The following is a 12,804-nucleotide window of genomic DNA, read 5'->3' as shown; positions in this document are numbered from 1 at the left end:
GAACTCAGAGACGACTTGAAACCTCGAACCTAAAATAGTCATGCAATACCAGCGGCAATAAAAGTTTTTCCAGGTCTTTAAACATGCTGTGGCTTCTGCGTTCACTTTAACAGCGCCTGTGAGATATCGATTACACACAAACACTAAAACTAAAACTAAACAAATCCAGGAGAGAAAAACTGTGTTGGTTCTGTTAACACCACCAGTCACAGAGGATAGAAGAATATTACAGAGATTTCAAAATATTGTCAAAGGGCTTGCTGTCCTACATCGGAGCCTGCCATTTACCAAAATCTGTTTCCTTTATAACAGCTCACTCTGCCAGACTGCCACCATAGGCCTACATTTACCATGTTTGACCTATAGTGATTTGCTTTTCTGATTACAATTAACAAGCTGTGCCTGTCCTGATAAGTGGTTACTCACAACAGAATATCATCTCTGAGATTGCGACCTTGCACTGAATTGCTTGGCTCTTGGTATATTGTCACACTGAAATGAGCTGACTGCACGTCATGTTTAGAAAGCTGTGCAACGTTTGTAAATCCTCATTAAAGTAATCACACCTATGAACGCTATTTGGACACTGTGCTCACAGACTATTCTGAGTAAATCTGGTCCTTTGTGTTATAAGTGTTTTGTGTTTCCTCTCTGCAGTGAGTTCCACGGCTCAGCCTCGTGCAATGATCCTGACATCAGCCGGGCAGCTGCCCAGCAGGAACATCATTCACGTCATCGGCCAGAACGACCCTGAAAACATTAAAGACACGGTTTACTCAGTGCTGAGGGTCTGCGAGGAGAACAAGTTCAGCTCTGTGGCCTTCCCTGCCCTGGGAACAGGTCTGTACAAACTTTATACTCAGTTCACTGATTCACTGTGCAGACAGCTGATGGTTCATGGACGGTTCCATAAACCATCAGTACGGGTGGTGAATCAAAGCACTCTCACAAAGCTAAAGTCTGCAGAGAGTTTGTGTCACAACAAACATCTTTAATGTAAAGCTGAGACACACTAACTAACCCTTCAACAGTCGTGGCCAAAGGTTTTGAGAATCACATAAATATTGGAAATTGGAAAAGTTGCTGCTTAAGTTTTTATAATAGCAATTTGCATAAACTCCAGAATGTTATGAAGAGTGATCAGATGAACTGCATCGTCCTTCTTTACCATGAAAATTAACTTAATCCCCAAAAAAACCTTCCACTGCATTTCATTGCTGTTATTCAAGGACCTGCTGAGATCATTTCAGTAATCGTCTTGTTAACTCAGGTGAGAATGTTGATGAGCACGAGGCTGGAGATCATTATGTCAGGCTGATTGGGTTAGAATGGCAGACCTGACATGTTAAAAGGAGGGTGATGCTTGAAATCATTGTTCTTCCATTGTTAACCATGGTGACCTGCAAAGAAACGCGTGCAGACATCATTGCATTGCATAAAAATGGCTTCACAGGCAAGGATGTTGTGGCTACTAAGATTGCACCTAAATCAACAATTTATAGGATCATCAAGAACTTCAAGGAAAGAGGTTTAATTCTTGTTTAGCAGCAAACTTTGTGAAAACTAATATTTGTGTCATTCTCAAAACTTTTGGTCACGACTGTACAGAATCTGTGTGATCTCAGATGTGTGACTAGAGCAGCTAGCTTTACTGCTAGGAAGTGGTTGCCATCTCCACACTAAATCACATTAATGTTTTTTTCCAAATATCTCTGAGCTGTGATGTGAAAATATCCCAAGCAGATTCTCCTGAAACTGTCTGAAAATCAGATGTAAATGACACACCATATTACCACCTGCATGTCACAGGGTGTCAATTAGTTGGAGTGTTTGTCTCACAAAAAATGATCCAAACATTGCAAATCTGACATTGTTAACATGAAGTTTTTAAGAAACCCTTTTTTCTGTGTGGCAGTGGGATAGCTCAGCTGATCCTGTTTGCTAATTATCTAGAAATGTGCTCAGCTGAAGATGCCGGATGGTCAAAAAATTATTTCCCAAGTTTGATCTTAAGTATGAAAAAACACAGCGTGACCTTAGTGTCAGTGGGTAGGAAACATGTCACATGTGTAGACACTTGTTCAAATATTTTTTGAACAGTCCATAAAGCAGGGGTCTCGAACTCCAGGCCTCGAGGGCCGGTGTCCTGCAGGTTTTAGATCTCACCCTGGGTCAGCACACCTGAATTAAATGATTAGTTCATTACCAGGCCTCTGGAGAACTTCAAGACATGTTGAGGAGGTAATTTATAAGAAGAAGAATAATAATAATACATTTTATTTATAGGCACCTTTCAGACCCTCAAGGTCACCTTACAATAACACGTGAACAATAGCATAAAAAAACATTTTAAAAAATATATGTATATATAATAAACATGGTAAAATAAAATTTAGACATAAACAGTCATAAAAGTATAAAAGCAAATATAAAAACTGAGCAGGTAAAAATGGACTTAGACAGATCAGGTGTATGCAATTCTAAATAGATGAGTTTTGAGACGTGATTTAAAAGTGGTGAGAGAGTTTGTGGTCCAGAGAGCAAGTGGAAGTGCATCCAAAGTCTCGGGCAGAACAACTAAAAGCTCTGAGTCCCACAGTAGTCAGGCGAGCAGGTGGAACAGACAGAAGGGAAGCTGAAGAAGAGCGGAGTGTACGAACGGGTGAGTATGTGTGGAGAAAATCGGATAAATATGGAGGAGCGAGGTTATGAAGCGCTTTTAAAGTGAGAAGCAGGATCTTGAAATTGACACGGAGCTGAATTGGAAGCCAGTGGAGCTGTTTAAGAACAGGTGTTATATGTTCAGTGGATCTAGTTCTGGAAATAATACGAGCAGCTGTATTTTGAACTAACTGCAATTTATGGAGGGATTTATGAGGTAGACCATAGATTTAACCATTTGAATCAGCTGTGTTGGATCAAGGACACATTTAAAACCTGCAGGACACCGGCCCTCGAGGCCTGGAGTTGGACACCTCTGCCATAAAGCATTGGTTTGTTGGTGATGTGTGTGAGATTGTTGCTGTGCTGAGTTTTACAAAGTGGACTCTTCATCCTCTTTCCGTCTTTGCATCATCATCATCACTTGGTCCTTGTCTGCCTGTTAGGTCAGGGAGGGGCCAGCCCATCAGCCGTGGCTGATGCCATGGTGGATGCAGTGGTGGAGTTTGTGAGGAAGAAACAGCCGAGGTTTGTTCAGAGTGTGAAGATCCTGATCTTCCAGACAGCCATGCTGAACCATTTCCACACCAGCATGAAGAAGAGACAGGGAGAGACGATGCAGGAGAAGACTGTCTTTGACAAAGTCAAAGGTATGTCATTGTTCATTGGCAGGGAAACCCAACTCTAGAGGATTTTTTTTTTCATTTATAAAACCTTTTTTCTGCACAGAAATTTTTTTTTTAAAATTTTCTCAAAACATAATTCTCGTTTTTTGTGTGTTTTTTTTAATGAAAGAAAAGCATTTCACAATAATCTTACCTGTCTGTACAACTCTTTGGCTCTATACTGGAGATGAAAGTCTGTAAAAGCACATCACAAATATATAAAATGGTTTGGAATTAATTCTTGGTCAATGTGTTGAAGGCAGTAATGCATCTGAGAGGGAATTTTCTTTCGGCATCCATTAGTCCTATGATTATATTTAGAGCTGTGGTGTGCTTTTCCTGCAGCAGGATGACGTTTGTGGGTCAGAGTGATAAAGGAAAATGTCACTTACTATTATTACAATGCCCTGATGCGTTTATGGTGCAGTGTTATAACTCTGTAGATCAAAGGAATTAGATATGTAATAATATAAATAGATATGTTAATAATAATAATAATAATAATAATGATAATAATAACAGTCTCACATTCACTACAGCCAACCCCAATTTCATAAAAGTTGGGACACTGCATGAAATATAAATAAATAAATGGAATGATCTGCACAATAGAACACAGAAAACATATCAAGTGTTTAAACTAAAAATAAAAAGTACCATTTCAAGAAATGTTGGGACAGGGCCATGTTTCCCACTAAGTAGCATCCGCTCTTCTTTTACTCTGTAAATGTCTGGGAGCTGTGGAGAGCAGCTACTGGACTTCTGGGAGAGGAATGTTGTCCCATCCTCGTCTCATAAAGGATTCTAGTTGCTCAGCATACTCCTAGAGCCTCCATCCAGTTTAAATGAAGTTTGGTCCAGAGAAGATGGCAGTGTCTCTGTATCATATTCTCATATGACCTCTGCATGATGGAGCTTTAACCTGCATGTGTGGGTGCAGGCAGTGATTTATCAACGTGTTCCTGAGCCTGTACACTGATCTCCATCCCAGAATCATGTTTGTAATGCAGCACTGCCCGATGGCCTGAAGATCAAGATGAAGATTAAGAAAATCCAGTGTTTTCCACCTTATCAGAGAGATTTCTCCAGATTCACTTCACTGAAAAACATTATTCTGAATTTTTCCATAATTTGTAGACAGTTTTTTGCAGATTGGTGAACCTCTGCCCATCTTTACTTCTGAGAAACTCGGCCTCTCTAAGATGCTCTTTCTACACCCATTAATAAACTGACCTGTTACCAATTAAACTTGATAGTCACAGGACGTTCCTCTAGCTTTTTGTTTTTATTACCACTTACTTTTCCAGCCTTTTGTTGTCCCCATCCCAACTTTGTTGAGACATGTTGCTGCCATAAAAATCAAAATTAGCCCATATTTTTCTTAAAGTGGTACATTTTCTCAGTCTAAATATTTAACAAGTTTATGTTCTGTTGTTAATAAAATATGGGTTTATGTGAGTTGAAAATTATTGCATTTGGTTTTTATTTACATTTCACAACACTCTGATTGTTTTATTCTTTTTTGTTTGTTTAAATTTTGGTTGCACAAAACTATGGTTGAACTATAGCCAAAAGTGATGGTGACAGATTGTGGGAACCTATATAAATGAGTGTGAAACAGCCCATGAGGCCAGCTGAATCAGTTGTTTATTTTAAAGTTCAGGCTATATGAGGCTTTGTTATGTATACATGTAGTTTTATTATTGTTTTATTGTTTCAGCAAAATTTCGTCAAGTCGCTTCAGTTCTGGGATTCGGGTCAGAGTCCAGCCCTGTTGACTTAGTTCTGGAGAGGGAAGAGTTTGAGCCCACGGTGTTTCAGCTGTGTGCCGACGACAACAAGGTATACATGTATTTTATACTTTTTTCCAACAATATTTAAAATTTTGCAGGGCAAGGCTTCCCACATCAAACAAAACAACTGAAATTGCAAATTTTTGTGCTAAATCAAAAGACACAATGAATCAAAGCCTGTATAATTTTAAAAAATCCCCTCAGATTCTGTCAGATTCAAACTTTACAAAAATTTTACCACGGAGCACATTTTACATCGTGGGCCACAGGCCAGGCCCTTTCTCTCAGTTTAGAGAGTAAGGGCACATTTAATATAAAAAGAAGTGCAAGTTAAACTAGGGCTGCAGCTATTGATTATTTTAACAAGTGTTGTACTGATCATTGCTTAATGAAGTAATCGGATAAGAAATGCATTTGTCTTATTAAAGAGCAATAATAAATATTTAAAAGGGAAAAACAAGAATGAACTGCTCGTTGGTTTCTATTGTAATTGCAATATTTAAAAACCCTCAGGCCATTAGCTCAGAGTTTGATGGCCCATTGACATTTTTGATGCCCTGTGAAAAAAGCTTTTGTTTTTATATTTTTAAAAATTAATGCAATTTAATTAACACAGTATTTTATATTATTTCATTTTCAATATGAAAAATGTTACAAAAGCCTTGAAACAAATACGGTCCAGTACACCTCATGTCCCCCTTTAGACTCACCCCTGTTTACTGCAGGCATCACTTCCATGTCACAGAGGACGGCTGCCGTCAGCCTTCAGCAAGCTGTATGATTTAAACATATATCAGACTAAGTTAACAATTCATCTGCATATTTTAATCGTCTTCTGGAGCTTCCTGCAGATTTTTCTCGGTGTAAAACAAACATGGTGGATGAAGAAGCTACAGAGTTCACGTTTATTTCCATCAAAGCTTGTTGATCAGGAGCTTTTCAGGACTAGCTTTTTCCCAGTAAATGTTTTAATGGGCGATTATTATTTTATCAAAATGTGTCGATGCCTGTAACTAAAATGTACCACAATTTCTCCAACACTGCAGGCTCTGAGTCAGGCCAAGAAAAGGATTAATGACCTGATTGTTGCCGAGCAGGCACAGAAAACCATCTCTGACCCGTTCATTAGTCAGCTGTCACAGGCTGACATGGAGGAGCTGAAGGGTCTGCAGAGGAAGCTGACAGTCAGCATCCGTCTGGACAAAGGAACAGAGGACCAGGACCCCGAGATCCATCTGGAGGGTCTGACCAGAGACGTGTTCACTGCTGAGTCTGCAGTCAGGTCAGCAAACAGAGACGTAAATGTATTTCAGCAATGTTCAGTGCAAAGTGCTAACTGCTTTTTCTATTTGATGACCATCAGGGACATCATCCGAAAGGTGGAGAGGGCGGAGAACTCAAAGAGACAGGCTTTGTTAGTGAGCAGTCTGGTAGAATGGCAGTTTCTAGGCAGTAGTGGCTCAATGGTGGCCTTTGATATTTACACCAACCTCAAACTGGAGGAGGCTCTAGAGAAGAAACAAAAGGTGAAGATCCAGATCAACAATGAAATGTACACCGCTGATCCAGGACTTAGAAAAGCAGTTTCAGCAAAGAGGCGTAATGTAGAGCTTCTTCGGAAAGACCTTAAAGGTGAGTCACCTATGTGCATGTAGTCCTCCTTTAACCATTTGTATTTTCCAAAGTAAAACCTTCATGAAAGACTAAGTGGTGAGTTCTGACATCTTCCCTTAAAATGTTAGAATTCTAAAGAAAAGGAGGGAAAAACAAATAAAAAAGAAAACTTATAAAAACCCTGAGAACAGGTAACCACAGTCCTAAAGTACAGTCGTGGCCTGTCAATATAAAATTATTACTTGGTAGTCAGTATAATCTTTTAATTATACAGGTTTACTTATGGTAGAATGCTGCATGTAATCATTTGTGTTTAGAAGTATGTAGTAGATGGTATATTGAAAGAATGTCTCATCCTAGGAGGTTTGTGTGATTCCAGAGTGTTCTGGTATTCACCCCCCCACACTCTGGGAGTATGGGAGAGGTCGTACCTTCTTTTATTGTTTTACGGTAGGATAAACGTAGCTATGTCAGTTTTAGTCTAAGTGCCTTCTTTACATATAGATGAACTGTTGGATTTTCCAGACCAGCAGGTTTAGGGAAGTCGTTTATGGGGTCACACACACACACACACACACACACACACACACCTAAACATCCACATTCCAATGTAAGGAACAAACACCCACTGATGTATAAATAAAGACCAGGGCAGTGGCACGGCGCGAGTCTCAGAGCCCGCACTTCTGTGCGAGTGCTGTGGCTGCCCTTGCTTGCAAGTAACTAACTGCAGTGTGTGTTTCTCCTCTCTGATTCTCAACTGAAGAAGTGTTTTAGAATAATTCTCCTGACATGGCCAAAGGTTTTGAGAATCACATAAATATTGGAAATTGGAAAAGTTGCTGCTTAAGTTTTTATAATAGCAATTTGCATAAACTCCAGAATGTTATGAAGATGAATCAGATGAATTGCATAGTCCTTCTTTGCCATGAAAATTAACTTAATCTCCAAAAAATCTTTGCACTGCATTTCACTGCTGTCATTCAAGGACCTGCTGAGATCATTTCAGTAATCGTCTTGTTAACTCAGGTGAGAATGTTGATGAGCACGAGGCTGGAGATCATTATGTCAGACTGATTGGGTTAGAATGGCAGACCTGACATGTTACAAGGACGGTGATGCTTGAAATCATTGTTCTTCCATTGTTAACCATGGTGACCTGCAAAGAAACACGTGCAGCCATCATTGCATTGCATAAAAATGGCTTCACAGGCAAGGATGTTGTGGCTACTAAGATTGCACCTAAATCAACAATTTATAGGATCATCAAGAACTTCAAGAAAAGACGTTCAATTCTTGTTAAGAAGATTTCAGGGCGTCCAAGAAAGTCCAGCAAGCGCCAGGATCTCCTAAAGAGGATTCAGCTGCGGGATCGGAGTGCCACCAGTGCAGAGCTTGCTCAGGAATGGCAGCAGGCAGGTGTGAGCGCATCTGCACGCACAGTGAGGCGAAGACTTTTGGAAGATGGCCTGGTGTCAAGAAGGGCAGCAAAGAAGCCACTTCTCTCCAAAAAACCCATCAGGGACAGATTGATCTTCTCCAGAAAGTGTGGTGAATGCACTGCTGAGGACAGGGGCAAAGTCATATTCTCCCACGAAGCCTCTTTCCGATGTTTGGGGTATCTGTACAAAGGCATGTCTGGAGAAGAAAAGGTGAGCGCTACCATCAGTCCTGTGTCATGCCAACAGTAAAGCATCCTGAGAGCATTCATGTGTGGGGTTGCTTCTCATCCAAGGGAGTGGGCTCACTCACAATTTTGCCCAAAAACACAGCCATGAATAAAGAATGGTACCAAAACACCCTCCAACAGCAACTTCTTCCAACAATCCAACAACAGTTTGGTGAAGAACAATGCATTTCCAGCACGATGGAGCACCGTGCCATAAGGCAAAGGTGATAACTAAGTGGCTCAGGGACCAAAATGTGGAAATTTGGGTCCATGGCCTGGAAACTCCCCAGATCTTAATCCCATTGAGAACTTGTGGTCAATCCTCAAGAGGTGGGTGGACAAACAAAAACCCACTAATTCTGACAAACTCCAAGAAGTGATCATGACAGAATGGGTTGCTATCAGTCAGGATTTGGCCCAGAAGTTGATTGAGAGCAGCACTGCAAATACTGACTCTTTGCATAAATGTCATGTAACTGTCGATAAAAACCTTTGAAACGTATGAAGTATGTGAAAACTATTAGTGTAGCACAACATTATTTAAACTGAATTCTTCCAATGATCTTTACAGATGACAGCGCTCTGCCTTCTTGTTGGGAGGACATGAAAGGAGACCTTGTGAAGTTGTTTGCTCTGACTCCAGGAGCTCAGGAATACAACAACGTGGAGCAGGAACTGACAAAGACCGGACTTTATCTTAACATTATCAGTGTATGTTCAGTCACAAATACACAGAGCAGACTGTATGACTGTGACCGTTAAAAATAATTGGCTAGTAAAATTATATTATTATTAATTTTATATAATTATATTATATATATATAATTATAATTATATTATTATATTAAATTTCAACTTTAAATTGAGCTTGTTTCTCATAGACTGTAAATGAAATATGTGTGAAATTTAATTTTTTGTACATCCCACAGAAACAAATACCTGATAATTTATGTCAGTGTAGGTTTTCATGCAGGTCATGCTTGAGATGAAGTCAGCTGGACTTTTTAGGTGCTTAAAGATTTTTCACCTGGCATCTAAAAAAAGAACATCCTAGAATTTCACTTAACAAATTGGAGCACAGACTTCTTTGATGGTCTCTTATTGTTAACCACAGAGTAAGCTCCAAAAGCCACCAATAACATGGAAGTGGTATTTCTTAAATACATTTAAATAGATTAGAATATAAAAAATGACCCCCTGTACAGTTGTTATGACTTTATTTAGGACAGTGCAATTTTTTTTAAATTGTGCACTATATTTTTCTGCTGTTATTATTGCTGTGCAATATATTTATTTTTTCTAATATTTTGTAAACATTTCTCCTATATTCTTACATGTACATTTTTTTTTACACCTTACAGATTTAGATTTGTTTATTATTTATATTGTACAGTTCGATGGCGAGTAAATGCACTGAAATGTTATTCTGATGTGCACTAACTGGTGTATGTTCTGAATGACAATGAAGTCGATATTCTTGGAGTTCTCTTCTCTATTCCTATGAAAGAGACCAAAACCTTTTTCTGTAAACATGTTTATTTCTGCTGTAGTCTATAGGACTGACTCACTACTGGAGGCTGCTTCAGCCATCCTCTTGGGGAGACGTGTGTTGCTTCAAAGTTCATGCATATACAGAGACAGCCACCCCAGTGTTTTCATGACAAGAAGAGAAGAAATATAATTCATTAGAGAAAAGTAACAGACATAAGAAGGGGATGAATTGTGAGAATTAATGTTATGTTTGGACTCTTTTGGCAGATTGAACGTGTGCAAAACCCAGCACTGTGGCAGAACTACCAGATCCTGAAGAAACAAATGGAGACAAAGAATAAACACACAAACAATGAACGGCTTCTGTTTCACGGCACCACTGACACCTCCATCCATCTGATCAACAGCAAAGGCTTCAACCGCAGCTACGCAGGAAAAAATGGTAACCAAACAGGCACACACACAGAGTTCCACTTAGAATATATTAAAATTAGTGCTGGTTCACATTAATTGCTGATCAAGCAGCATAATCAATAAAACCCTCCGCTTATAATAAATAATGTGAACTGTTAAATATATTTTCTGGGGATTTATGATTTTTCATTAGAGGGGCATTTTAAGTGCACCTTGACTGATGTATCAGCATAGCTGTGTGTGTATCAGCAGAGCTGACATATTGGCTGATATGAGCTATTTGCCAGTATATTTAAAACTAAAAAAATGAAAATGTACAAATTTTGTCCACTAGAGGGCACTCTGCAACTTCCTTGTTGGCAACACATGTTTGGACAACAAACGACAGCGAGCCTGCCCGATCAGACCGGGGCAGAGCATACAAGAGTAATCCAAGACTTGCTGTCACAATAAAACAAAATTAGTTTGAACCCATATTGTGATATTATCTTACTGTAGACTCATAAGTTAAAAAAACAAACAAACAAAAAAAAAAACATGACAAATCTGTCAATACCTGTTGGTTGTCACAAGTACAGTAGAATGCAAATTTCAGTCCTCACAAAAAGTAGCGGTTTTTGATATGGGCGACACGGGCGGTTACCCAGGGCGGCATCGTGATGAGGGGCGGCATCACGGGCATCGGCAAAAAAGGAGAGGGCGGGTCGGCAGGGGGGATTCTCTGGCTGGCTGGAGCAGCATCTAATAGCCAACTTGCAAAATAAAACAGAATCAAAACAAACCAACAAACACGAAAACACCAGATAGCATTTCAAAATTCTATACGCGAAAAGTGAGCGCGAGAGCCCTCAGTGCGCCTGCGCGCTGCTGAAGTCAAAGTAAACTTTATTGTCATCTCCGCTACATACAGTCCAGGATATAGAGAGACGAGACGACGAGGCTCCAGTTACAGCAGTGCAAGTAAACGAACAATAAATATATTGTATATTGAGTAAGGAAATAAATATACACTTTAGGACTCGGGGTAAAGGGATCAATAACAATTTAAAATTTATAATTTACAGTTTGATGATTTAAAGTCTCACACACAACCTGTCGAAAAGGGAGGGGGGGGGCGGCTGCTTCCAAATAGAGCACATTTCATTCATAATTTTGTAAATCCAAGCCCTTTATGTATTCATGATTTGAATCCTGGGTTGTGTGAAATCCCAGAAATAAACCTTAGACAAAGTGAATCTGTGAACTAAGGTGTAGGTCTATTAGGTTATGTTGTGGTGATCCTCGGGTTGGGGGATGGGTGTTCTGGAGTGCAAAATTAAAACCAATGGAGGAGGGACAAGAAAAGTTCAAAGCCATCAGGTGCTCAGTTTAGAAAAAAGAGAAAAGAAGAGGAGGAGAAACGAGCAAAAGATACAGGTAAACAGATGTGTCATTGGACAATGGCAGGTCATCCTGAAACAATCAGAATCAGAATACTTTATTAATTAAAGGAAATTATGTGGGTTACAGTTGCTCCAAGAAAAAATTCTAAAAATAGTAACAGTAGCAGAATAAACTCCAAACAATACATTATGTTACAGATTTGATGTTAATTAGTCCTTGTCAATTGGTTCTCACACAACTTCACTAATTCTCAGGTGCATCTCAGAATGCACCTCTCAGACAGAAAGGTTGTATTCATCCAGGAGTTTGACTTCAAAATCCAGTTCAGTCAATAAAGTGGGTTTGTGTCAAAAAATAAGTTTGTAAATGAAGTTACAATGGTACCAGAGAGCACAGTGGAGGAGCATCAGTCAGATTTCACTTAAAATTGCCCATCCACTGAACCACAGCATTCACTTTGTTTGGTCACAGGTGCGATGTACGGCAACGGCTCTTACTTTGCTGTGGACCCAAGCTATTCAGCAGGAAACTATGCCAAGCCCGACACCAATGGACACAAACGCATGTACCAGGCCAGAGTTCTAGTTGGAGACTACGCCCAAGGACAACGAGGCATGATCACCCCTCCCCCCAAATCTGGGAGTGCCTCAGACCTGTATGACAGTGTCACAAATAACGCTGGCAATCCAACCATGTTTGTGGTCTTCAATGATATCCAGGCCTACCCAGAATACCTCATTACATTTACATGAACTGCCATACTCCCACTGTGCAACACGTCTCAGGAAAAAAAAAGACCTGTAATATATGTTGAGTTCTAATTCAGTCAGCAAAAAAACATTTCAAATAATATAAAAAGACTGTACCTCTTTGAAAAGGCTTTTGCTATTCTAGTTTCACATTGTATTTTAAATCTGTTCACAGGTTTTAAAGAAACATTAAAGTAGCACTCCAACAAATTCCAATGATTCTCTTGTCAGTTAGTTTTTACACCTAAAGGACTGTACTAGTGTTGTGTATAGCGATATGTTGATAATGTTGTATTTGATTTGATATCAAGCTATGAATGGAATTAATCATTTTAAATTTGACTGGATATATTCCTGTAGTAGTG

General features: G+C 39.4%; 1 protein-coding gene across 2 annotated transcripts in view; it reads left to right on the top strand.

Annotated features, from left to right (window-relative positions):
• The window catches only part of LOC116324244 (protein mono-ADP-ribosyltransferase PARP14-like), a 34,741-nt gene extending 22,092 nt beyond the window's left edge, over positions 1-12,649 (top strand). Inside the window, exons 16-23 of one of the 2 annotated variants that reach the window (XM_031744811.2) lie at positions 658-840; positions 3,108-3,311; positions 5,047-5,168; positions 6,166-6,401; positions 6,483-6,751; positions 8,974-9,113; positions 10,161-10,335; positions 12,162-12,649. In XM_031744811.2, coding sequence (XP_031600671.2) covers positions 658-840; positions 3,108-3,311; positions 5,047-5,168; positions 6,166-6,401; positions 6,483-6,751; positions 8,974-9,113; positions 10,161-10,335; positions 12,162-12,442 — 1,610 coding nt within the window. In that variant the 3' untranslated portion in view covers positions 12,443-12,649. Of the gene's footprint in view, positions 1-657; positions 841-3,107; positions 3,312-5,046; positions 5,169-6,165; positions 6,402-6,482; positions 6,752-8,973; positions 9,114-10,160; positions 10,336-12,161 lie in introns of those variants that run through there. The other variant, XM_039620580.1, reaches the window with a different exon arrangement.
• Positions 12,650-12,804: the final 155 nt, after the last annotated feature.

Source organism: Oreochromis aureus, linkage group 12 (assembly GCF_013358895.1).
Source record: "Oreochromis aureus strain Israel breed Guangdong linkage group 12, ZZ_aureus, whole genome shotgun sequence".
NCBI classification, from domain to species: domain Eukaryota; kingdom Metazoa; phylum Chordata; class Actinopteri; order Cichliformes; family Cichlidae; genus Oreochromis; species Oreochromis aureus.
This window is presented reverse-complemented; position numbering and strand designations above follow the sequence as displayed.